Source organism: Daldinia caldariorum (assembly GCF_022478825.1).
Source record: "Daldinia caldariorum strain CBS 122874 unplaced genomic scaffold F4812scaffold_1, whole genome shotgun sequence".
NCBI classification, from domain to species: Eukaryota; Fungi; Ascomycota; class Sordariomycetes; order Xylariales; family Hypoxylaceae; genus Daldinia; species Daldinia caldariorum.
In genome coordinates, this window is record NW_025953037.1 from 3,124,182 (window position 1) to 3,150,186 (window position 26,005).

Consider the following 26,005-nt stretch of genomic DNA (forward strand, 5'->3'; position numbering starts at 1 on the left):
CGGTTACGAAAGACCCCTCCATAGTCACACAGGTGACGTTTACCCCAAACCCAGTTGGCTTGGCAATGCCGAACTATCCGTCCATAAACGCGATCCAAAAAAGCTTAGCAAACTTGGCAGGCTGGAAACTCCACATTTACCGCACTGCTTACGTACCACACAAGGTACCTTATTATTTAAATGCTGGTAGCCCATCCGTAGATCATCAAGCTACATCGAATCTAAGATGTCACTAATTGAAGATCATTAGAAAAAAAAGTTAATTAGTAATGTGAAGAAGTTTAAAATACCTATAGTGTACACACTATTTTAACAACTACTTAGGTAAATAATATGCCTTCTTGAAACATGGGACGAATTAAAATATTTACGGGAATAGCATGTATTGTAGGTACCTAACCTAGCGATCAACACCCTAGCTGGCTATTCACCGCAATATCAAATCATCAAAACACAACACCATGTTCGACTGTTTGAGTGTTCTTATCTACAAAGAAGAGAGAAATAATAGATCGCGTGCGTGTAGATGTCCTGTATCCTGATACAGGATAAGATATTTTATGGGTAAGCGAGAATAGGAGAGTTTCTCAAATCAGATAGTATTTCCGGGTCTTGTCTGATTAGCCGCCTTTAGTGAGGCGGATTGAGAACTGACATAAAATGCGATGTTATTTTTATAGCAGGTACCTACCTAGGTACCTGTTCTGTATATAAAATCATTGTTATCGTGGAAATCGATAAAGTCTTCTTGAAGTACCTTGTGCCCGTGTTAATCCCCTCCAGGGTCGGGTCCTATTTGATAGGTAGGTGCCTAATTAAACAGCACAGCTACAGGTTCGGGTGTGGGAATGACATGGGAGGACTGACGCGTGTTCAGGGGAGACTTTTATATATTAAGGGTATATAGCGGGGAATTAGGCATTCCTTGGAGTTCTATGTTATTAGTTGAGGGACTAGGTTACTCTGTAGGAAGGTTGGTAATATGGCTATTAAAATATCCATTGCCAGCATCTCGTCTCCGTATGTTTCGCAGACTTATCAAAAATAATATGCCTTATACCAACACTTTAAAGACGGAAGATTGTATATAACGTATTGTAGCTTTCAATATGCTCACAGCTTGGAAACATCACTTGGTACCTGCCCTCTCCACCCCCTGATGGCCACCCGAGACATCGGTTAACATCACATTACATAGAGTAGGTACATCCACAGAAAGAGGTTCCATCGTGTCCAAAAAGTATCTCACGCATCCATAAGAAATTGCTTAATCTGGGCCGTTTATTAATTGTTTGAGCTTAACACGTGCATTCCTCGCCTCACATGCAAATCAGGTTTATATCTTCAACGCGCCCACCGACAACTCTTAAGCCTCAGTTGTGCCAGGAATCTCCTTAACCCAAGCAACCCGTCGGTGCGGGAACAGCTCTACGATCGGCTTGGCAGTTTCGTTGATGAACTTAGGGTCGTCTATGACACCCGCTTTGATAATCGGGTTGAAGTTGGAGACCTTTCCATTACGCCACAGAGTCGAGCCGCAGTCGCCGCAGAAGTACGACGTTATCTCATCCCCACTATCTCCACGTACGGTGAAGGTCTTTGGGGTTCCTGATAGAATCTTGAAGCCGGCTACGGGCATGACGACGTTGGTGCTGAAGGCTGAGCCCGAGATCTTGTGGCAGTCGAGACAATGACAGAGCATCTGCGTAAACGTTAGTCTAGGTACTTATGTAGTGACTTGAAGGTTGACGAGGAATATAATGAGGTTATTGTATAAAAAAGGTCCAACCTTGCCTATAGGCTCGCCTTCAATCGAGATGCGAATCTTGCCGCAAAGGCAACCACCTTCATGGGCCATGGTATACGTTCAGGGGAGATTCGTTAGTAGGATATAACGAATAGATGCAATCTTCCGATAGAGTAATAAGGACGTAGTACTTCGTAGTAAGCAATGCAATGTTTATGGGTGTGAATTGTTGGTTAAAACTCAGCAGGTGCCATCAAGGTGTTCCGAATCGATTTATATAAGTTTTCCTTGAGCAGCAATTGATATGCTTGATCATTTTCCCCTCACGGCATCATGTTCCGGCTATTACTACAAAATGCGAACATTTGGACCCTATTTCTGGGTAGTGCTTAGTTTAGGTACACGCTGAACCCGGGGACTTTGACATGCAGTAGGGCGTCGGAATTGACTAATCAGTCGCCTATTTAGGGAATTCAAGATGTTGAATTACTGATGGCGGCTGTGCTTCGCTGTTTGGACTTTAGCCCGCAGATCCCGAATCCTTCAAACGGGGTTTTAGGTTCGGGGTATACCGCTAAGATGATGATGATGATAATGATGATGATGACGATGATATCTTTTACATGTATTAGGCTATTTACAGTAACGGTGTTGAGACGTTGGGATTGATACAAGAGATATTTGGTAATTGGTAAGATTGAGGCTTACTGTAAATCGCTACGTGATTCCAAATGACAACTTCAAGGGCGTGAAATCCACCATACCTCCTATGCATCACAATTAACACAAGCAGTAATTCCCCGCTTCAGAGCGCCCAAGAATGAAACTCCAATCCACTGCTCAGTCAACCAGGCTTGAGAGGCCTCGTATAAGCGCGCGGTTAATGTTAGGTCTCAGCGAATAGATGCACCCTGCGTCTTGTCAAGTTGGGGGTCGCCTACCATCCCGAAGAGGGGCAGACTCATTCAAACAACATACCTATGTATACCTTGTGCTAACCATGAGGCCCTGATCGCCAAAATTCTATAAACACTTGCTAGTCTCACGTTCAGATTTCGCTAACTCTGGTCTCCTTGCATCAAAACGTTAGGTACAATTTAAACATCTCAAAGCATGGCTATTCCTTCTCAGTCGATATTTAAGATGAGCCCTCCGACCTTGGGCAGATTAGCAAACGAGATACTTATTACGTTCATCTTTCGTAACACACCTTGAACCAGATGATGCTTGATATAGGATGCTTATACGATCACCGTAGCACCCTCAAATCTCTGCATCTCAATTTTCGGAACTAGAGCCTCTTCGCTCATGATGTACCCAAGCCTACTTCTAGTCTCCGAAAATTCACTTCTCCAGAAGATTTACTTCTGAATCCAACCATGATGAACAACAGCCAGAGAACAAGTCGACACCAGCTAACTAGGATACTTCCCTCCTTCCTTCAGAAAGTTGCAAATAGTTGGTATGTTCGGGGCGTTTCTTCCAGGTCTCTCGAGAGGTCTTCAGGGTGTTGCGGATGCGGCATGTCGAGGAGATTTTCCTCATCTGAGAGAAGTCAAGCGTGATGTGGTCATAACGTCGTTGGTTACGCCCTAAGTGAAAGTTCCGCGAGAGCCAATGTTTCTCGATATGTCCTATACTCATGCGCTGCCAAGGGCGGGACTGGTAGCTTGCTCTGCGATAACGCTGCGCCCAGATATGGGAATCGCATACCAGGGTATTGGCAGGCGTTCAACTTCCTGCATGCAGTCAACCAATAACGGTGACTCCTCGGGAACTCGCGCTGATAACCATCGTGAACAGAATCCCGAGTCTTCCCCGTCGCATACCTGCGATAAAGGCGTCTCTTCTTGCACTCACATGTAAGTCCAATATATAGAAACGAGAAGATAGTAAATCTTAGTTAGTTCTCGGCTCCTTCCAAGGAGTTAAGGATTTGGGTGTAGCATGACGACCCCGGATTGTGTGAAGTTATAATGTATAAGATATAAGGAGCGGGTAGCTATCTACGTTACTTTATTGATAAAAGGTACCTAAATATTATCCTTCGTGTGAAGCTCTTAGATTTTCGTCGAGACTTTAAGCTTGACAGTTGATTCCATATGCCAATAATAGCATCAGCATAGCCTATAGATATATCGTAGGTATACTATTTTATCGGTTGAGCAGTATGTTACGGGAAAACAACGAGAAATATTGAACCTTGAAAGAGCATCCTCAATGGATCGGTCGTTGTTAGTCAGATATCAAGACGCCATGAATAATTACATCCAAACAGTATTGCGAGTTACACGAAGATCTCCCCAGACGGTAAAAGAAGATAAGGACTACGACAATCGGGAATATAGACACAACCATGCTTGAATCAGGTAGCATGCGGGGTGACCCGCCGAGCTATTCTATCTGCATGATGATCGTGTTTTCTATACGCTAGTATTATCAGCAACCACTCACATCGTAGATGTTATCACCCGGGCGCTAGCGCTGCGATACTTCCATCTCCAACAATACCTCCGTCTATCTGCGTTCTGTGCTCATATGATCCGGCAGCTTATCACCACGTCCAGATACGGACTCCGTTGTCGGTCCAGTTTTCGGTATACGGTAATATCTTCTCCTTACTACCTACCACATCCTAGGGAGGGAGGAATAATATATTAGTGAAGGATAAACCCGTGAGAAGTTGTAGATGGGATGATGGAATTCTGATAACAATGCAGGATCCCTCGTTGCATTGATCCCGTTCAGTGACTGTAACATTTAACCTTATAGCTGGTCATGGTTCATTCAGTATGGCACTCCACCTTGCTCTTTGGGTAGCGTCCGCGGTTGTCGTGTCTCTGATCTCTTTTTTCGCTTTAAGTAAATCGCAGAAAGATGTAGTCTTCAAGAGATTGGGTCTCACAAAGCGCAATGCATCCCGCCCAAGCACGCCGTTGCTTGAGAAGCAACCACTCTCCAAGCCCCTCTCGTCGTCAACTTCAGATCTTCTATCGACCTTTCCCCCTTCTCAGCGAGGCCAACTCAGTGTAATAGCGGAAAATATGACCCCCGATCAAAAGGAGGCGATGGGCAACCTTTCGTTCGACATGGATACATTCACACGCTCACTGCTAGGTTTTGAGGAAGACTATCGCACCGCTGACGATTCGAAATACTGCTTCAGCGGGTTTTCTGTACGCGAGATTAAGGCCCTGGGAGACTTCCCCGACTACTCCGTACTCTCGGAGGTCCCCATGCCTCAGCCCTACTTGGAATTCGATATCGATCGCGCGAAGGCGCGGCCATATCGGCCGTTCAGATGGGCATATCATCAAACGATGTGTAAGTATTCCACATCAGTAAGTCAAAAAAATCAGGGGCTAAACAAACTATATAATAGCCTTGACTAAGCTCGAGACCGACTGGTGGATCGAGCTGGAATCAACATACAAGACCCGGATCGCACAGCGCAAGGAACTATACGAGAAATACGGCAAGGCCGTACTAGACTGGCTCCCGGGCTCGGAGCTCGCGTGCAAGGAACTAATGGAGATGGTGTTGCAGTTCATATGTGCGCGGTATCCGCAGTACTTCGTGCTGTCACAGGACAAGTCGCAGCTAGAGAACAAGATCCTCGGCACGGTGTCCGTGATTAAGGAGAAGCACCCCTTGTTAATCCTGCTAGATAACGTCCCGGAAGAGTTCAATATCATGCTGCGGGATCCCGAGACCGGCTACTACCACCTCCGAGCGGGTATAATATGTTCCGCCCTAGGGTGGAGTCTGGGGACCAAGTTAGGTCTCAAGCTTCACGACATTCACCAGCCGGTTGCAGATTACAAGGAGAAGATGCAGTTCAGCATGGACCGGTAAGCCACTCACGTATTTTCCCATAATCTGCAGACGTATTTATGTTGTTGACTTCTTGCCTTTCTTTAGCTACTTCTCCAAGATGCCCGCCCACAAGCCCATCCAGCGCGGATCCTGGGGCCTCGAAGTCGACCAGCCGCTGTTCATGCCGCCAGGCGACCCGCACGAGAGCTACCGGGACGTCCAAGACGCGAGCCTGTCGCGCTCCCGCATCCACCTGCGCGTAGACTGGCAGACGCTGCGGCGGCTCCCGCTATCAGCGGGTGTCGTGTTCAACTTCAAGGCGCTGTTCACGCCGCTGGAAGAGCTGCGGGACGAGCCGTACGTGCCGACCCTCCTGAAGACGGTGCTGAAGGAGGGCAAGGAAAATCTCATGAAGTACAAAAATACCTGGCACACCGAGCACGTGGTGATTCCGGCCCTAGAGGAGTTCGAGAAGGAACAGATTGAAAAGGGGGTTATCGAGAAAGATTGGGAGCCTAAGACGCTGGATGATAGTCCTTGGTTTCCCGGGTGGCGAGAGAAGTGGCATGCGCAACAGGGATTCTAAGACACGAGAAAGGTTCGGCCATTCGGTAATAGCTCAAAAAGAATGGCATCAAAATATGTTGCAGCATCATTGCACGGGTCAAAAAGTCATCCAGTCATCATGGAAAGGGAAATAGATAAAACCTGACAAATTGACTTCCAGCTCTGCATTTACAAGCGAGCTAAATAGCGACTTTCACGTTGAAGAAGCCAATCCCCTCAACCCCTTCTTCTGCTACGTATACATACCTATATACATATATACAGTTGAATATATCCAAATACGCCTCTTCCTCTTAATACAGCGTGACTCTCGTTTTTAATACGATCTACATTTACTGATCCACCGCCGACGAGGTCATGTTGATACACCGAAAAGTTGAGTTCGCATATCGCCGTAATCCATGAATCATACTCCTTGTTCACCCAGAGTCCAGGCTAGACCTTTCCCAAAACACCAAGATACCGAGCATCTTTTATCTTTTATCTTTTATCCTTTTTGTAATAGCAGGCATTACGCGATTCCTTTTTCTTCTCACGTCATGTAGTAGTTCGGTCCTTCACCACCTTGGGGTACGGTCCAGTTGATATCTTGGTGAGGTGCCTTGATATCGCATGTCTTGCAGTGAATACAGCTACAGTAAACATTAGTATGAAAAGTCCCTCAACTAAATTCGAGCAAGAAACAAAGATAGTTCGAGTTACTTACTTCTGGGCGTTAATCTGGAACCTTACACCTAAAGGCTTCGAGTCATCTTCGATATATTCGTAAACACCCGCGGGACAGAAGCGATTCTCCAGGCCTTTGTAAATAGGCCACGTCTCCTGAGTATGCGCATCCCAGTCTTTAACTTGAAGATGAACGGGTTGGTCTTCCTCGTGGTTAGTCCCTGTGCGCGAGACACTCGTTAGGATATCAAATGAGATCTTCCCATCAGGCTTAGGGTATTCGATCTTTGGGAATGAATCCGCACTCTTCGTGGCGGCATAGTCGGTATGTCTATGTTTTAGGGTCCAAGGGACGCGACCCTTGAGAACGAAAGCCTCCAAGCCAGAGTATACAACACCGCCGAGAGTTCCCAAGGGGGTTTGAAATGCGGGACGCATGTTCCGAACCTCCTTCAACTCCTTCCAGACGGTAGATTTCCGGAGAGCATCTTCGTAGTTGTACAAGAAAACAGATCCCACGTCCCCTTTAGCCAATGCGTCCCAAGCTGCATCCGCAGCCAACATACCCGTCCTCATGGCATTATGGGTACCCTTGACTTGTGGTACGTTGACGAAGCCAGCGGAGTCGCCGATCAATGCACCACCAGGGAAAGCCACCTTAGGAATGGATTGGAAGCCACCCTCGCTCAGAACTCTCGCACCATAGGAGATACACTTCCCACCCTCTAAAACAGACCTATATAAAGGGTGCTGTTTCATCTTTTGAAATTCGCCATAAGGTGACAACCAAGGATTTCGGTAATCCAAAGCTACGACAAGTCCGATACTGACCAAGTTATCTCCAAAGTGGTACATCCACCCACCACCATACGTGTCTAGAGGTAAGGGGTAGCCCATAGAATGGACTACCTCGCCCTTGCGGAACTTCTCTGGTTGTATTTCCCAGACTTCCTTTACTCCTAAACCGTACGTTTGGTGCTGGCTATCCCTTCTCAGGTCGAACTTCTGAATAACTTGCTTCGTTAAACTTCCATGACAGCCCTCGGCAAATAGCGTAACTCGGGCATGGAACTCCATTCCTCTTTCGAAGTTGTCCTTCGGCTTTCCATCTCGGCCTATGCCGAGGTCGTTTGTCGCGACACCCAGGACAGACCCGTCGGGCTGGTACAAGACCTCAGACGCAGCGAATCCAGGATAAACTTCGACGCCAACCTCCTCTGCCCTCTCTCCAAGCCATTTTGTGAATTGGTTTAAACTGACGATGTAATTACCGTCATTATGCATCTGCGGCGGGGCAGGCAAAGGGATTGCGCTGGACTTGGTCAAAAATCTCATCTTGTCCCCCGTCGCGGGTGTCGCATATTGAAATCGATTCTCATTCGCCTCGTCGAGCCAGTCGGGGAAAAGCTCTTTCACGGCAACCGGGTTTATAACAGCTCCGGAGAGAATATGGGCACCAATTTCACCAGCTTTTTCTAGTAATAATACTCTGAAGTCCTCGTTGCCATTTTCATTGGCAAGTTGCTTCAGACGTATCGCAGCACTCAAACCAGCGGGACCTCCACCAACGATGCAAACATCGACCTCGTCGCTCTCCCGCTCGATGCTCTTAGGGTCAAAACTTTCGTCAGCGGCCGCGAATAATCTCGGACGAGTGGTGCTAAATGCGCGAGGAGTCTGTCGAGCAAAGGGAGAAAAAGGTGTCGCAGCTGCAGCATATCGTAATTTAGATGCAGCTATCGAGGAATATGAATATGAAGCCTTGGGTATTCTCCTAGGGGCTTTTGATCGAATTGATGCGGCTCCCCTCCTTGCAAGAACGTGGAGCGACACCGAGGTAGACATCGTGAGATTTTTTTTCTTCTTTTTTTTCAATTTTCTTACCTGCCTAGTCTCGGCTTCGTTTAGGAAAGAAAAAAAGAAAACAAAATAGGTCTCTCGTCGTCAGATAAACGGTCGTTACTTGCTACCGAGTTCGGGACGCCATAAGGTATAAGTGGTAGCACTACGGAGACTTGAAGTGGGTTACTAATGGCTCGATTTGAAGATTAAATCGTGCTCTCTTCGAATAGCTAGAAGGCAATAATAATAGCTATGATGACATCAAAGCCACATGTATACACAAAAAGTTGCATTGAAATTTGTACAACTTTTGCGGAGATTAATTGAGCTACCGAGGTTGCGCTGATCGTTCATTGGACGACAAGATGGAGAGATGCATACCAGGTAGATAGTATGCAAAACTTTTGATAAAGACCGTCGTAAGCCGTTTTAGGCCGCGTTCGGAGCGTCGAGTGAGCCTATCATATTCTTGTGATTAGTGATTAAGAACATTGAAGCTTCAACCATTTAATGATTTTAGCTCTTTGGTGGCGGGCGTGGCTTGAGAGGTTATGCGGGTAGGCGGGGTGAGGCTTACAGCAGACATGATCCACTAAATCAGGTACAGGTTACCTAAAGTACCTAGGTACCTTCTAATAACCCGGAATAAAAAGTGATTTAAACATATTCCCACTCGTCCACTTCTAACATAAACAAACAGCAAGGAGATCGTAAAACCAAAAACTACCTGAGGTACTCGACAACACACATTGCGCGTAAAGTTACTATCCATCAGTCCACAGGCAATATGGCATTGATAGATCCTCACGATAGATCCTCATGATCATTCTCGAGACCCGGGAATCTTGCTAATACCACCATCACAACGGTGTATCAAGTCGATTAGTTTCATTCTATGATTTGCCTTGGCTTGACTTTTCGGAGAAGCTATTCTCGCATGACGAGAGCTAAATGAGGATCTTCGTTTACCTTCACGGAAAACACACGGTCCTGGCGATCACCGCTAATCGCTTTTGTGAGACACCTCACGACAAGGTCAATTCGTTATTTTCAAAAACATCATGAACAAGAAAAAGACCATAGGCGCCTACATCGACGCTCTTCAAGCTTCTGACACGTCTCGCATATGTCCGTACTATGAAGGTTGAAAAACACAGCCACTCTCTAGTCAGGCTTTGGAATTCACATTACGATCCTTATTACTACTCCGCGGTGGTTTCTAGACTATTCCCGGTTTTTGGACAAACTCCTGGCTGCAACCGGAAGTCTTATTTCCTTCGATGGTGAGTTGCCAACCCTGCATCACGCTTGGACATTTGCAGCCAAGTCAATCCTTGCCATACAGCACGCGATATTCACTGTTATTATGGAGGATGTACCAGGTAGGTATGTTCGTATGTTCGTATGTTACCTGTACGCTACCCAGGTATGTCGGGTATGGCTACCTCTAATGTACGCAAATCCCTGCTTGGTATCCCTGTTGCTGCCTTGGTGTTCCTGTCTGAGGTTCGTTTGATCTGCCCGTGCGACGTTTTGACATCCTGTTACCGAGAAAGGCGATAACCTCAAAGAAGCCAAGATATTCCCCACGCATTCTTGGCATCTCAAGTTTCAACTTTAATGATTCCCAAAGATCTCCTAATTGATCGTCCCCGGTTCCAGCCCCAAATGTGAAAGCCTAGAGTCATCTTATCCTACCCAACTCCATGTTTTGAGTGGGACGGAGATGTCTTCTTAACGTATTTGGTCTCGGTGGGTCTACAAGCTCGTATACCATAGTACCCAATCAGAGCCTCACTTACATGCCCTGTTCCCTGTGTTTCTTTAGAGCTTTCTGAAGAGATAGCTCTTAAGTTATGTCATATTTGCAAGCATCATTTTGTAACCTCAGGGGGTAGCTACTGACGGCTAGAATGTAACCATCTATCACCGACAGCTCGTGATGCTATGTCAATCATTGACATGATAGTTAAGCTCATCTAAGGTTGGATACTACTTCAGTCGTCCATAAAATGCTCGACTCCCCGTCCCGTTCAATCTGATCTTACTTTCGTTTACTCACACATCCACTTCAGCTTCAACTGTCAACCTTTCCTTTCTTGGTCGTTTCTTGTTCTTAAGAGGTGAGTTAAGTCGAATATAACCCACCCTATCGTCTGATCTCCAAACTAACTAAACGTATGAAGCTGTGCTCGTACCTTCTTTACGCTGTATTATTTTGTTCCATTCGACAACCTCATTTCAACCTTCTTTAATTTCAATTTAAGTATCTGGTTATACACTCTTTCAACATGAAGAACTTCGGTGCTATCTTGATGGCCTTGGCCACTGCCGCATCTTTCGTTGCTGCTCTACCAACCCAGCCTATTCAGGGGTCTGTCGAAGTCCGCACTCCTCGCGACTTCGGTACGTACCTACTAGTCCAGTAATCCTGGTGCCAATTATACTGACGACATATGTAGCCCTTGACATAAGAGTCCCCAAGAAAAAGCACCATCACGGTGCCGCCAACAATGGAACCGCCTCTGCCCTTGATGGCGGTGCTATCAAGAACGGAACTGGCAATGCCAACCAAGGAGGCAAGGCCGGCAAGAACGGCGACAACAATGGCAAGAAGGGCAAGGGTCAAGACGGAGCTGGTGCCAGCGCGGACGCTGGTGCTAATGACGGTGCAGACCAGCAAAAAAGCGGCAACACGCTTACCGATTTACTCAACGGACTCCTAGCCGGCGGTGCTAATGGCAACAACCCGCTCGCAGATCTTCTCGGAGGTGCAGCTGGCGGCGCTGGTGGTGCTAAGGCCGAAAACCCTCTCGCAGATCTTCTCGGGGGTGTTGCTGGTGGCGCAGCCGACGGTGCTGGTCAGAAAGCTGGTGCCGGTGGTCTCGGTGACCTTAGTGGCCTTCTACAAACCCTACAAGGTCTCTTAGGAAAGAACAACTAAGAGGTTCGGAACTCCTAGGATGAGGATATCTTGTAAATAATAGGTCATAGAGGGAGTTATCAGGACTTTCCGGGAACGTTACGGCTAATGACGGGTGCACACGGCTTTGGATATTCTAGCAAGTCTAGACATGTTGATTTGGTGTATAATTATCACCACCGAAAAACTGACAATGGTGTCGGAGGTTGGACTGGGGTCTTCGATCCGCGTCTTCCCAAAAAGAAGTTAAACAAGAACACCAATAGAAAGTTGTGGATGTGGCAAACACCTTGTCCTCAGGCTTTTGAGCCTGTGGTTCCAGTATTCGTGAATATGTTCATGTTCTCTTGTGCTATTTATTGTTCGAGTCGGGAATAGTCGTCTAACCTCTGGATTCGGAAGTATGGAATCTTAAGACTTAGTCTTTGATATACAACAGCACACCTAGGTATCTCATTACTCTTTCATAACGTTTTTGCAGCCATCAATCCTTTTCTTTAACCATTCGTTTTACCCTCTTGAGACACTTGTACTTCATACACCTGCATAATCCTGAACCCAACCGTCATAACCGTCATGAAGCCGCTAATATGCAAGAATGCTACACACCAAAGTCACACTAATTAGGTTCCAAAAGAGACAAGATGCAGCAGGAAATTACTGAAGGCTCTCAGTCGTGAAAGTCGTGGTGCAAGCTCTTCCTCGTCTCGCACAACATCCGCTGTCTCAGATAGGTTCATCCCTAGGCTCGATCAGGACCTCGTTCACAGCAACATGCGCGGGCTGGCGCAGGGCATACACGATAGCGCCGGCGACCTCCTCGGGGTCGAGGACCTTGGCGCCCGTCGGCTCGCCGTACTTCTTGATGGCCTCGGCGTCGGTCGACATGCCGAGCAGGTCGGTGGCCGTGTTCCCCGGCTGCACGGAGGTGACGCGCAGGCCGGACCCGGCGGTCTCGAGCCGCAGGCTCTGCAGCGTCGCTTCCACGAAGAACTTGCTCGCCGAGTACACCCCCAGCCCCGGGAACACCTTGCGCCCGGCGTCCGACGATATCGCCACCACGTGGCCCCCGCCCCGCGACAGCATCGACGGCACCGCCGACGACAGGCAGTGCAGCAGACCCTTGCAGTTGACGTCCACCGTCCGCTCCCACTCTTCGACGTGCGCGTTCGCCATCAGAGTGTAGTACATCACGCCCGCGCAGCAGACGAGGATGTCGACCGGCCCAAGCTGCTCCGTCGCCGCTCGCATGAGCGCCTCGACTTGCTTCCGGTCCGTCACGTCCGTCTTCTGCACTAGGACTTTGCCCCCGGAACTAGACAGCTTATTCTTGAGGCTCTCGAGAGCCTCGGTGCGTCGGGCGGCGATGGCTACGTGCGCGCCCTCTTTAGCTAGGGCCGTCGCAACGGCGGCACCAATACCAGACGATGCTCCCGTAACGACCGCCACGCGCCCAGCCAGCGGTCCTCGGTTCGAGGTCTTCGCGACTCCGTTCGTCTGGGTCCGGCGCGGAGCACGCGGTAGCCAGCCGCGGGCGCAGAAATGGCGAGTGTAAGTCTCGAGCAGTTTGTTATCGATCTTGGGGCGCTGGAGGCCGGTCTTGGCCAGGGCGGGCGCCGTGGCCGGGTCCTTGAGGACGGTGACCCATTGAAGGAAATCGACGGTGGGCATGCCGCGGCGGAGAATGTCGACCGTAAAAATGTTTTCTGCCTTGCTAGATCCCCTCTGCTCCTCCCACATGTTAACCCATTCGTCCCATCCGAGCAGTTTGGTGGGGTATCCGAGTTCGCCAAGGATATCGAAGACTTTCTTAGTTGGTAAGGGGGACGGGTCGCCCAGATGGAAAACGCGTTGGTCGGTGTCCACCAGGTCGGCTAAGGAGGTAATCGCCTTGCTGACAAAATCGACCGGAGTCATCTCAGCGTACCAGCCCTCGATGTCCGGGGCGTATCCTAGTTGGAGCGACTCCACGATCAAGGCATTAAGGAGATCGTACGTATTCGATGATCCAGAGACGCTGTGGCCGCTGATGGTCCCCGGGCGGTATATCCTCGCGGGTAAACCCCGTTTCGCGGCTTCGAGGACGAGCTGCTCTGCCACCCACTTGGTCTGTCCATATCCGTCGACCAATTTCTCCGGCACCTCGTCCACATCCAACATGGCATCTTCAGCCCAACCTTGGACAGATGGCGGCAGCACGCCGTTCGTGGAGATGTAATGAACAGTTGCGTTGCCTCGGCACGCAAGACGCAGAACCTCTCTTGTGCCGAAGACATTAGATCCCTGCATGGCAGCATAAGGATACACAAGGTTGACCGTAGCAGCCGAGTGGACAATAACCTGCACGCGAGAAGCTAGATCCTCGAAAGCTTCGGGAGCAAGGCCGAAGCGCTTTCGAGCCAAGTTAGCCGGGACGACTTCAATGCGGTCCAGGATCGAGTCGTTCCAAAGACCTAGATCAAGAAGGTTCTGGCGAATTCGCGCCACTCCGGCAGAGTAATTGTCCTTCGAGAGGTCTGCGAAACGAACAAGACACACGACCTGTGCCGAAGTGGCTTCCAAAATGGTACTCAGCAGGAAGGCTCCGAGAAAACCGGTCGTGCCCGTTAGCAAGATCGTGTCTGCGTCGCTGATACGCTGCATCGTAGCCCCTGAAGGCTTGATCTCGGGTGGAAGAACAGAGTCCGCGCGCAGAACGGCAGGGAGGTCGGCCTGTACGGACGCAGTATATCCATCACGCGCGTCGCAGACGACTTCTAGATGCCCCTTTAGCGTTGGGTTGCCCGCAAGGCGACTTAGAGCCACGGGGAAGCCATAGGTAGCAGTCAACCTAGTCACGAGGTCGACGAGCGCTAAAGAATGACCGCCCAAGTCGAAAAAGTCGTGCTCCTGCTGCATTATAGACTTATAAGGGATGTTGAGAGATGTAGCCCATATCTTCGCAATGTCCTCAATGGTGATTTTCTGGTTACGATGTTCAGGTCCCGACGCGGGGCTTCGCGACCTGCTTGGCGTAGGGAGACGCTTAAGATCAACCTTACCAGATACTTCGTGGGTGGGTAAGCTATCTAATTCAACCCAAAGAGCGGGAATCATGTAATGTGCAAGATGATCCGTTAGAACGCGCCGCGCAACCGGACTGAATCCAGCCTCGTCAATCTTCACGACCGTTCGGTTACCGGGCTCTTCATCCGGGACAATATAAGCAAGTAGCTGGCGATCGAGACCTTCCCCATGAGCGACCACGACACAAGTACGGACAGCGAGATGCTTTACGATAGCATTCTCGACGGCCGGAGGCTGTACACTATAACCCCTGATCTTGATCATCGCTCCTACACGGCCAGTAATTTCAAGGAGCCCCGAAGGCAGTAACCGCGCCGTATCTCCTGTCCTGTACATTCGTGCGCCGGGGGTCTGGTCGAAGGGGTCTTCGGTAAAAGCTTTCGCGGTCGCTTCTGGTAGGTTCAGGTACCCCCGCGCCAAGAGTTTCCCTCCCACAAACAACTCGCCGCTGGCGCCCGTCTCAACCTTCTTACCGTCCTCATCAAGAATATAGGTGTGTTTCGGATCCAGGGGAGGGCCAACTGGAACGACGCGATCTTCGTCATTGACCATTTCCCTTATATCCCCACAAGCGATCTCGTGAGTTTCACTAGCACTGTAGCAATTCAACAAGCGTGCTTTCGGGAGCGCTTTAAGACCACGCCGTGCGAGGTCAGTTGTGACCACTTCGCCGTTCAGCCATACCGTACGCAGATCGGGGAGACGATCCCCCAGCTGAGAATGTCGGGCCAGGACAGTTGCGAGCAGGGTTGGGGTCATAAGAGTTTCCGTGATATTCTTGGAACGAAGTAATCCGACCAGAGCTACGGGGTCGTAGCTCGTCTCGTCTGGAACAGTCACCACAGTCGCTCCGCGCAGTAAAGGACGCAATATCTCCCAGACGAAAAATACATTGCAGGCCACACGGTCGCCCGGTTTAAGATCACTGACACCAAATCTCAGGTCATACGACAGAACAGCCGCTCTATGCGGATTCCCGATTCCTTTCGGTTTGCCTGTGGTACCAGACGAGTAGGAGACGAAGGCAAGCTTTTCCAAATCATCTTCAGCAGGCAACGGGGGCAGCTCCTTAGAGGCCCCATTCGTTGGGAAATCCCCGTTTGTATAGGAAGTCTTATCGTCCAGAATTATCAAAGGAGTCTCGGACTTGATCTTTCCAGCATGTGCTGTGTGTGTTATTATAACGGTAGGTCTTGCATCCTCGATAACATCAGCTAGGAGGCTTGGCGGGTATGCAAGCTCGAGGACAAGAAATGCTCCGCCCGCACGGAGCGCAGCAAGACAGGAGATGACATAATCCGCACTCCGTCCGAGTAAGATACCAACAAGAGAATCCCGACCAACGCCGTCGTGACGAAGACGAGTGGCGAGCGCATCTACCTTGCGGTCGAGCTCAGCGTAAGTCAGCGCCGTAGGTCCATCTTCTAGGGCGATAGCGTCGGGGGTAGCGTTGACCTGTTGAAGAAATAGCGCAGAGAGATCTTTGCTGGTATCGATGATAGTCATCTTTCCCGCTCTTCCCAGCCAATTCAAACACACCAACACCCGGAAATCAAATCAAGTCCGGTCGCGCAACCCGTACAGCGCTCTCCGAATCAAGCAGTAGTAAAAGCCAAAAAGTCCAAATCCGGACCTAGGCAAAAGTATGGGGCTGTTGGATCGCAGGGGAGGGCCGGCAGTATACTCTGGAGGGTCACTTTAGAGGGTCTCTGGAATTAGAGTACGGCTTACCACAGTAAGATGTGAAGCAGAATAAATTCAAGGAGGGTATCTTCAAGGACTTGGGCAGATGTGGAGCAGAAGTTTCCCAAGTTTCCCAAGGCTTATCGCGGCAGCTAGTATACTTTTGGGCTTTTGGAGGGTGTCCGCCGTAAACGGAGCTTTGCAGATCTATCCCGTGTATCGTCAGAAGCTTAATGGAAGCCGAAAGAAAAGCAATAAGGTACAGAACATAGAACTTTAGCTACCTCCTCTAGAGTCTACACTACATGTTAATGCATATAGGTAACTAGCGGTGACGTGGATTCGCTGGCTTTTCTTAGGTACACGTTCACAGAACAAAAAAGTCAATTATAGAAGGATGGCCAGCAAACCGATGGGGATGGTCCAAAATACACCATGGCCAATACACACCGACAATGTGCTACTGCTATTCTCGACTATTCCATCCAGTCTGGCGTAGAGGGTCTATCTTTTAACTTACAGGTATGTATAAAGAACGAACACCCTAATTCGCTTAACACCGACTACTTTTAAACAATAACAGGTAGGAGGTAGAGTATGCAACCCGGACAACAAAAACGTGGGCGGCTCGTCGGCGAATATAAAAAATTATTGCAGGGATAACCAGGGCGTGGCCGGGGCAATCTTCCAAAGAATCCAAACGAACGTTGAGTGGACACGATTATGTTAACCAGTTACGCCCAATTGCCAATAGATAGCAATAGATAGCAATAGATAGAAATAGAAATAGATAGCCAAGTCTGGGATGGTCCGGGATGATCTAGTCTGGATAGATACCTACATACTATGTAGTAGTAGACCAAGATAGGCTGATAAAAAGTCTAGAAGCCTCAGGCTCTTCAGAGCCGTCTAGGTGGGAAACTTCCCCCACTTAATCACATCATCGCTTTTCTTTTTTTCAAAGTGCTCGCAGGTTCTCGTCAGCTCGCTCTACCCCCACCCCCGTTCGTGTACATAGTAGACCTTACCGCACACCGACGACGATCGGGGTTTGGCGTCGGTGACTTGAACCGGTCTCCTGCGGTCGGAGCTTTCGTCGCCTTCGCTAAACTGATCTAGTTTATACCACATCTCCGTCCTGGCATCGCGAACACGTGTTATCATTTCAACGTCACTACATACCCAGGTAGCAGCTTCTTGCCCAGAGCCACGCAGACCGACAACATGTTGAAACCTCGTGACACGAGATGCGGGCACCATAACCAAGATCTAGATTTCATTCATTGGGTACAATTGTGACCAGAGGAGAAGGTACCTAGCTATATCCACCTCGCTTCTTTTCTTCACACGACTTTCGAGAAAACTGCCTATACCCGCCCGCGATATAAAATTCATTACGGAGATACGGCTCGAGCGAGAAACGTCGTGCACAAATCGTAGATTGGACGTGGGGTGCGTGTGCCACGACACAGGGGGGCTCATGGCTACACCGTAACTGGCAGATCTCGCGTATCCCTGCGGAACAAAGCCAATATCAGAGGATTTCATGCAGTCTCCTTTCTTGTAGCTTCTAACGTAAATAAAATAAAATAAAATAAAATACACCGACGTTGTGGTATGATTACCAACTTTGCACTTCAGCTTTTGTACCTAGTTGTCGGAGCTTGAGGTAAAAAAGAAGTGTTATGGAAGTGCTATATGCGTACTCGTGTTCTCAAACGTTTTGGGCTTGAAATTTCAGTTCAAGGTGAGAGTATCAAAACAGGTAGTAAAGAGAGCAGATATCAGAACTTAAGACGGTACTGTTGCAGATAACCACGTGGACTTTGCTTTCAGTTAGCCCCATACTGGAACGTGTCAATAACTAGGCCTATGCGTGCTTATGGGGCTCTTCTAATATTATACCTAGTCTCCATATCCAAATCTAGTTTTGTACAGAGTTTTGGAATAAAGCTCTGTGGAGTCTCAACTTAGTCGACATGCTTGATTACGAACAAGTTTGGAATTTACCACTCAGAGTAGAACATATCTTCTTGGGTGGTGGGAACTTGATTCCTGCGGAACACAAGCTAGCAAAGCTACAGATTATATAAACTTGAAATACTTAGATATTTGGTTTATAACAACACATATGCCGGCACTATGTAGTAGATGTTTCGGGAACGAGTGTAGGTATCGTCGCTAATAGATTATATAATCTTGGAAATCTAAAGACTTTGGCTAATATATAGACCAATCATGGTTTGTTGTTATTGTTTCAAGACTTAATGTTTACAACTTTATGACTTTAAAGAGCCACTAGTTGAATCAAGTGTTTGCAAAGATGAATAACAAATTAAATGCAAAAATGAAGTATGATTTAATAATTATCCAAGAGACAATAGCTACACACTATTAATAACTAAACGAAGGTTTTTACGACTCGTGTTTTATTTGATCATGTGAAGGTTATGAAGTACAAAATTTGATATTGAGTTTTTTTAGTTTTTTTTTTTTTTTTTAAAAAAAAAAAAAAAAAAACACAGTCCGCGAATACTGGCTACTGGAGGCTACTTGCATGTTCAAAGCCGCAAAATTTTTGTGCAGCTTGCATTGTCAGACCGCCGCCCATCGTTACATCAGGTGATTTAGGAGTACCGAGCACCTGCATACATTCCATACCAGCCAAGTGAGCCAAGCCTCTTAAAGCTACAGGGATGTCACATTCTTACCAGCGCGAAAAAAAAAATTAGCGCTCAGGCAGCAGCGGCGCACAATCGACACAATTTTGCCAGCACGAATTTGAGCTGCTAATAGAATATGACTGACAGATATCATTTAAGGCGGCTTCCTATGAGTTAAATTAGTGGTGCGAAAAAGAAAGTCTAAGTTGTACTCATGTGCGTGAAAAAAAGGGAAAAAAACAATAACACCGATCGCTGCATTAAACTCTGAAAGAAAAAGGGAGATTAATGAGTCATAGGGTTGCCAAGAAGGAATGCATAACATGGAATTTTTCTTTGGCTGGACCGGCTGGTACAGCTGAATGAGGCTGGTAGCCGAGAAAAGATTTCCTTGAAAAAACTGAAAATTTTTCCTTTAGGTAGAAAACAATGCGTGTGGCCACTGGCAGGGATTTGCTGGAAGGCTACTGTGCACTACCTGAACGGGTTCCGCCTTGTGTACCGATAGAATACGAAACCGCAATAATGGTTACCAAAGTAGGAAAGGGGGGAGGGGGGTAAAACACAACAGTGGCATCAAGTATCTTATTCACTCGGTTCTCAGCCAGCTAGCTCAAACGATAAGTGCACATACAACATAAAATGAGTGTGAAGATAATAACATCTGGCTTTTCGAATAAGTTTGCTGTAGCAAATCCAGGTTTAGAAAGCTGCGAGATATTCGATGAGTAAGATTCTTGTTCTGGATTCGACACGGATTTACCATTCCTGAAGGGGTAAAGTGAGAAGGAAAAATCAACAAAACAAAGGGAAGAAAAATGAGAAAAAAAAGTGTTGGTCAAGGGTGGCGTTTTCTGATTGCAATTGCGGCTGGTACCTCCGAAACCACCGAAATGAGACCTGCACTTGATCCACGAAAAAAAAGGATCGTCACAGCCAAACAAAGAAAAGAGGGATAAAATAAAATTTGTAGGATGCTCGAGTGCGACAGGAGCAACCTGACAATCTGCCGTTCCGTCTATTTGCAGAGCGGAAAAGAAAGAAAGAGCTCGTTTACACATGTAATCGTCTCCTGAACCAGTGTTTGGGATTTTCCATTCATAACAAAAAGTGAATAGATATGCGTTCTTGTGGAGGCTTAGCGAAACCCGAGATACTGGCCAAGCGTCAATCAAAACATAAAAAGCATGATAATAGGGGTAAAAGAGGAGGTATTGTGTGCGTTTCAGGGAGAAAGAGGAGGGGATAGGATGGCAGGCTCGCAAGGTGTGGTATGGTTGGGGTTCTAAAACTCCGTCCAGCTCACACCCACCAGTCAAGATTTTTTAGAAGTCTGGACGGGACTGGCTGACTGGTGGCTTTCCAATAAGGTAGAGCCGTCCCCAGTGCGAGCGGTTAGCCGCAACACGGACTGACGATACTTCTGCATACTTCTGCGTACTATGTAGGCTGTGGATGTATTCGATCGAGTCATGGGTTTCTGCAGCCACGAAAACAGTATGGGAATGTCGTCGATAATAATGCTAGTTAATTAGCTTCCACATGCACACTGGTAGGAGTCGGGAGGGAGAGAGATAGGGTTAATGATCGATTGTGAGTGGTGTAAAGAATAAGGATGAAAAGGGTGATGGCAAAAACATGTACAGGTCCGAAGGTTGTATGGGATGAAATAGTGCCGTGACGAGGAACAATGAAAAGGACTTGGTAAGAACTTAGAGTGACCAGCAAGGAAAGAAAAAGATTAAGGAAGATAAAATAAGGGACAAGTGAGCACATATGATTGGACGCATTAATGCTAGCGTGGCCGCTAAGGAGGGGAAGCAGGGAGCAGTAGGTAGTAAGTTTCCGCCACACTAGGGCGTACCTACCTAAAAAGTCAGTGCGTACTTGCACGAGAGCGCTTGCCTCCAAAAATTATAAATTGCTCGGCTTCCCCTCAACTTCAATGTTTCGAAAATTCTTGCGCGCGGAATCTCCGACCCGAAGGTCCCCGTTTTCATAAATCCTCCTCAGCCACAACAATCTGTGCACCAGCCACACAGACCACTTGCCAGCAAAGTCAACTGCCAATTGAGTCTAGGCCTCATAATATTCTTATTTTTTTTGTTTTATTCACTCTCTCATACGGTCATATTCTCATAACCGCGTCACCATTGTTGGACCCCACCTTCCCTTCTAACGGTGATTGAGAGAGTACGTATCTCCGCGACTAACTCAACTTTAACTCCATATTTTTTTTACCCCGTACCCCGCCTCCCGCCTCCCGTTTCCCGTATCTTTCTTCCCACACACCCACATAATACATCATCTCATCGTCACACATCAGGCTGCTTGTCAACTACAACGTCTGCTTTGAGGCGGCAACGAAGTTGTCATCGTGTGACGTGCTTGTCCGCTAAACTAGGCCAACAGGCGTTACAAGTAAACCAAAGGCATCATCTTTTTGAGTTGGTCCTTTGTCTACCAGTTGCTCTCTTATCTCAAGAATCCGAGCATCTCCATCAGGAAGAATTAATCCCTCTCACCTGATCTCGAGCATATTCACGCCGCACGGGTCACGGTGCTGTGTAGCCAAGAAGATAGATCAACAATAGAAGACGAGTTTTTTTTTTAGAGAAAAAAAAGAAAAAACTACAAGGCCAAGGATTTGCCTTCCCCTCGATACCGTCGTTGCGAGAGATCCGAGTTTCCGCCGCCGTCGTTGTTGTCGAATCCTATCTAGATAACCTCGGCCTCGACCTCGACAGTCACTCGTATATCTTGCGCTTCGAATCAGTGGAAGGAAAGTTCACGAACTACTTCGATTTTGCTATCGAAGAGTGACTCTCTTGACATCTGACATCTACATCTCGTGTGTGTGCCTCTAAGATATATCGACCTCATCCCGTCGTATTAGCTGCTTCTACTGCGTGTAGGGGAGACATTTGCTTGTTTATCTCCTACACGTCCCATTGGTAAGGCTACCTTTTTTTTTCTAATCATTTAATTGCCAATTCCTGGACACAATCCCTTGGGGGGTGTTATGGAAACCGCAACCAAACCTACCTGCCTGTAGAAATTACCCCTCATTGAGCAAACCTGACTGCCTCAAATTCTCACTTTTCGCACTTTCCTTATTATTCAGTACCTAGCAACGCCCCACTTTTCGCATCAACACCTCACTGTCGCTTCGTTGCCCCTCAGCACATTCATCAATGCCTGAATCATCAGTTACTATTGCACAGATCCAATTTTTATTTAAGCACAGCGTTTTCTTAACATTTGTTTCTTCTTTTTCTTTTTCCCTCCTCAATCCATATTTTAGCACATCCTTCTATTGATCCACTATCACGCTCGTTGGATTTCAGTGCTCATTCATTCTTTGGACTTCGTTCTCTAACTGATTAGATCCTCAGGTCTACTCCAGTCCTACTCCACAAAAAGCCTTAAAAAGCTTGATTGTGCATCTGCAAGATGGAATCTATTCATACGCACCCGGCTACTGCCGCGCAAGCCAAGGCTTTTACCGCGCCCGGTTCTCTCTCCTTCCCTGGCGGTGCTGGTGAACTCACACCGCCTTCTTTCGATGCTGATAAGGCGAACGGCCAGAGACCCGTAAACGGCGCTCCTCAGCAGGCTGCAAACGGTACCGGGGTGACTCCCGCTACACCCGCTGCTACGCCTGCGGCTGTTCAAGGGGGAAGTGGTTTGACTCCTACCTTGCAGTATGTATAACCTATGTCGCATTTTTATAGACATTTAGACTCACCGCGCATGATAAAGGAATATCGTCGCCACGGTCAACCTTGAGTGCCGTTTGGATTTGAAGACGATTGCCCTCCATGCTCGCAACGCCGAGTACAACCCGAAGGTACTACGAATCTCGTCCTTTGTTGTTCAAAGCACTGAGCTAACAAACTCCAGCGTTTTGCTGCCGTCATTATGCGTATCCGCGAACCCAAAACAACTGCGCTGATTTTTGCTTCTGGCAAGATGGTTGTTACCGGTGCTAAGTCGGAAGACGACTCGAAACTCGCCTCGCGCAAATATGCTCGTATCATCCAGAAGCTTGGTTTCAACGCGAAATTCAGTGATTTCAAGATCCAGAACATCGTTGGCAGCTGCGACATCAAGTTCCCTATTCGGCTCGAGGGTCTTGCCTCGCGTCATCACAACTTCAGTTCTTACGAACCTGAGCTGTTCCCCGGTCTAATCTACCGCATGATCAAGCCCAAGATCGTGCTCCTGATTTTCGTTAGCGGTAAGATTGTCTTGACCGGCGCGAAGGTACGAGAGGAGATCTACCAGGCATTCGAAATGATTTACCCTGTGTTACAAGGTATTGTGCTTCTTTGCCTTTTATTCTGACGCTTTACTAATTTCGATTAGATTTCCGCAAGATCTGAAGTGACGAACCTGACTCGGTCATTGACCCGAGTCTTCTTCAAACGGCTCTTATCATAGACTTTTCCCCTTCGGTTCCCATATGGGATATGTAAATTAACCGACTCCCTTATGATTTTATGATCTTTGCCTTACGAGTCATGACGTAATTCTGGGCCTACCACATCCCCGGTCTCACGTCAATTGTATCATTGTCGTTTTCCCACATAGCATTGCATCGGCGTTAAACATAGGAAGGACCTACACTGGACGAAATCGGGATGATTTCACATCACAATGGAAAAACAAGAAAAAAAAAACCTCTTCAGAACCGGATTGGCGGCTTAGATTGCACCGTGATACTTTCCGGCGGCATTCGCGCAGGTCGAAGGTGCCGTCCTAATTCGACTTATAAGGTGGTAGGACTGTATAATTGGTCTTACGGCGTCGGTGGAGGTTACGATACCCCGAATTGCTTGTCAGCATCGGTGGTTACGTTACGAGGGTCGTAATAAAGTGGATATGAATTATCTTAGCGGATATAGTTCCGCAGAGCTTGAGAGCTTGAGAACAGGAGTGATGTTAGCTGTATGGCATCATGATCCATCTGGACAGCTGAGTTAAAGTCTTGCCTACTCCCACGTATAATTGCAGGCATCATTTGGACTCCCAGCTGGGTGATTGTTTGCTTAAGGTTCCTCCTTAGGGAGAGCATAACATCATTCCACACCCGATGATACATAAAAAAAGCGTTCCCATACTTTGATCTGTGTTTTTCGTGATTTGTGCCTGGTTTGTGACGGTTGTACTGATTTCAAATCTAGTTGATTTTCTTCATTTCGTTTTCCAGTATTGCTCCTGGTTGTCCGCCCCGACTTCCCTCTTCTGTTGCTATAATCTCTGTATTTCCTGTGAATTTCCATTGCCATTTTCTTCGAAGTTCTTCGGAACATTTTCCTGTGATCGTGTCCACGATTTTATCACCTATAACAGGCAAGAATTTGAACGCATGCCCACTCCCGCCTGTGGCAACGAACAAGCCCTGCCAGTATGGGTGATAGTCTATTAACCAGTCTCCCGTCACTGTGTCTGTATACCAGCAAAGTCGAGTACGAGAGAAAGGCCGATCTTTCAGCTCTGGCCATGGTATTATCTTCTGCAAACCTTCTCGCAATGTTTTCTCGGCGTCTGTTGGGATTGAGAGACTTGCGTCGTCAAGATGCGTATATGGCTGGGATATAAGCTCGGGGGCTTTTGAGCCAGGAACTCCTAGCGGAGGTTTTGACACCGGTTTAGGGTTTAAATACCCATATGCGTGTCTTGCAATCTTGAGGACGCGATTGCGTGGAGGTATCACGAAGAGACCTGTTGATACATTTAGCATAACTGGAATCTTATCCAGTCTCTTCTGTTCTTCTTCCGTAATGTCCATATAACCTAGAACTTGACCAGTAGCTACGACCTGCGACGTTAGATCCACCAGCGTGGGCGTCCAGGCACCGGCGGCCACCACTACGAGATCGGCTGATAGTGTGGTGCCGTCTTTTAGCCGCGCTCCAGTGACCCTTCTTGACGATTCGTCTGTCTCGAGACTTTCAGCCTTCCCGTTCACAAAGGTTACGCGGCCTGTTTCAGCGACACGTTCGTAGAACCATTTCATACTCGCTTCAGCATCTGCCCAACCACTCGCCGTATTCATGTATCCCCAATAAGCGAACTCGCCTCCTGTGCCAGATATCACTGTGACAATATGTTAATATTTGTTTTAGGTACGTTTTGTTAAAGAACTTAAAGCAGCATAGGTTTAAAAACAAATCCCCCCTGTGTTAGCTCGCCAGAGAAACCTTACTCTAGTAATAGGGGAAAAGGGGTTTTTAATGTTTACATACTGCCAATAGACCACGAGTTCTTTAAAACGCGAATCGAATTTAAAGGCCGTCCTTCCTTATGCGCAAGCGCCATTGCATTTACCCAGCTTTTCTTAGCATACGCAAGACCAGTCGGTGACCCGTCATCACGCACCAACGGCTCGGAGTCAGCTCCCAGTATAAATCCGGATTCCGTATACCTCCCCTCGCCCCCGAGAGAAGCCGGATCGGTCTGCCGCCAGTGGACTTGTGCCTCCGATGCTAACGACGCATAGACGGGATCTGCGTAGTCGGCGCGGATAATCCTCGACGAGTCAATAGAGGAGGCGTCACGGGACGGGAACACGCCAGGCTCCGGTGACCGGTCCAAGACCGTTATGGAAGAAGATGCGAATTCGGGACGCTTAGCCAGCGCGAGGGCGGTGCTAAGCCCAAAGACTCCAGCCCCTATGATAAGAATACTGGAGGGTATGTCACGCTTGGGATTCATATCTGTATCGAAATTGACGTCGTGGAGGACGGGCGTTGGGCACGACAGAACGTCGGCCATTGGTAGAGTTCCCGTGGACGCTAGCATTTCTCACAGCGTAGCGATCTAACTTTCAGCTAAGCAGAGGGCCTAGTTGGGTCACGAGATTAATGCTAATACTAATAGTAGTAATAGTAGGTAGTAATAGCAGCAAAAGTAGTATTGTATTCCTTTAATAATAGTGAGAGAGCTAATGGCTAATAATTCAAAGATTCGGATTTCTATTATACTCCCCGCACCAGGGCCGATATGGAAACCAAACGAACATGCCCC

General features: G+C 47.8%; 7 protein-coding genes across 7 annotated transcripts; 3 read left to right on the forward strand and 4 right to left on the reverse strand.

Annotated features, from left to right (window-relative positions):
• Positions 1 to 937: 937 nt before the first annotated feature.
• F4812DRAFT_411249 (Mss4-like protein) lies at positions 938 to 2,478 on the reverse strand. Its single transcript, XM_047932600.1, has 4 exons — positions 2,420 to 2,478; positions 2,320 to 2,363; positions 1,790 to 2,256; positions 938 to 1,702 (listed from the first exon to the last, which is right to left on the reverse strand). Exons 3-4 carry the CDS (start codon positions 1,856 to 1,858, stop codon positions 1,367 to 1,369), a joined length of 405 nt encoding a protein of 134 aa, XP_047795324.1. The 5' UTR covers positions 1,859 to 2,256; positions 2,320 to 2,363; positions 2,420 to 2,478; the 3' UTR covers positions 938 to 1,366.
• Positions 2,479 to 4,132: 1,654 nt separating this feature from the next.
• On the forward strand, positions 4,133 to 6,388 carry F4812DRAFT_411263 (uncharacterized protein). The gene is made up of 3 exons (XM_047932601.1): positions 4,133 to 5,071; positions 5,130 to 5,598; positions 5,669 to 6,388. The coding sequence occupies exons 1-3, from the start codon at positions 4,540 to 4,542 to the stop codon at positions 6,147 to 6,149; spliced, it is 1,482 nt and encodes a 493-aa protein (XP_047795325.1). The 5' UTR covers positions 4,133 to 4,539; the 3' UTR covers positions 6,150 to 6,388.
• On the reverse strand, positions 6,389 to 9,142 carry F4812DRAFT_411265 (uncharacterized protein; the record flags this gene model as incomplete). The annotated part of the gene is made up of 2 exons (XM_047932602.1): positions 6,837 to 9,142; positions 6,389 to 6,762 (listed from the first exon to the last, which is right to left on the reverse strand). Coding segments are annotated over exons 1-2 (1,900 nt in total), but the record flags the coding sequence as incomplete, so codon positions are not given.
• A 1,336-nt stretch (positions 9,143 to 10,478) lies between these two features.
• On the forward strand, positions 10,479 to 11,935 carry F4812DRAFT_35909 (uncharacterized protein). Its single transcript, XM_047931821.1, has 3 exons — positions 10,479 to 10,761; positions 10,825 to 11,044; positions 11,101 to 11,935. The coding sequence occupies exons 2-3, from the start codon at positions 10,930 to 10,932 to the stop codon at positions 11,580 to 11,582; spliced, it is 597 nt and encodes a 198-aa protein (XP_047795327.1). The 5' UTR covers positions 10,479 to 10,761; positions 10,825 to 10,929; the 3' UTR covers positions 11,583 to 11,935.
• A 352-nt stretch (positions 11,936 to 12,287) lies between these two features.
• F4812DRAFT_454832 (acetyl-CoA synthetase-like protein) lies at positions 12,288 to 16,133 on the reverse strand (the record flags this gene model as incomplete). Its single annotated transcript, XM_047936715.1, has 1 exon — positions 12,288 to 16,133. The coding sequence occupies one exon, from the start codon at positions 16,131 to 16,133 to the stop codon at positions 12,288 to 12,290; it is 3,846 nt and encodes a 1,281-aa protein (XP_047795328.1).
• A 6,293-nt stretch (positions 16,134 to 22,426) lies between these two features.
• Positions 22,427 to 23,358, forward strand: F4812DRAFT_454833 (TATA-box-binding protein; the record flags this gene model as incomplete). Its single annotated transcript, XM_047936716.1, has 4 exons — positions 22,427 to 22,677; positions 22,736 to 22,823; positions 22,877 to 23,291; positions 23,342 to 23,358. The coding sequence occupies 4 exons, from the start codon at positions 22,427 to 22,429 to the stop codon at positions 23,356 to 23,358; spliced, it is 771 nt and encodes a 256-aa protein (XP_047795329.1).
• Positions 23,359 to 23,555: 197 nt separating this feature from the next.
• Positions 23,556 to 25,937, reverse strand: F4812DRAFT_411280 (FAD dependent oxidoreductase). Its single transcript, XM_047932603.1, has 2 exons — positions 25,225 to 25,937; positions 23,556 to 25,075 (listed from the first exon to the last, which is right to left on the reverse strand). Exons 1-2 carry the CDS (start codon positions 25,778 to 25,780, stop codon positions 24,156 to 24,158), a joined length of 1,476 nt encoding a protein of 491 aa, XP_047795330.1. The 5' UTR covers positions 25,781 to 25,937; the 3' UTR covers positions 23,556 to 24,155.
• Positions 25,938 to 26,005: the final 68 nt, after the last annotated feature.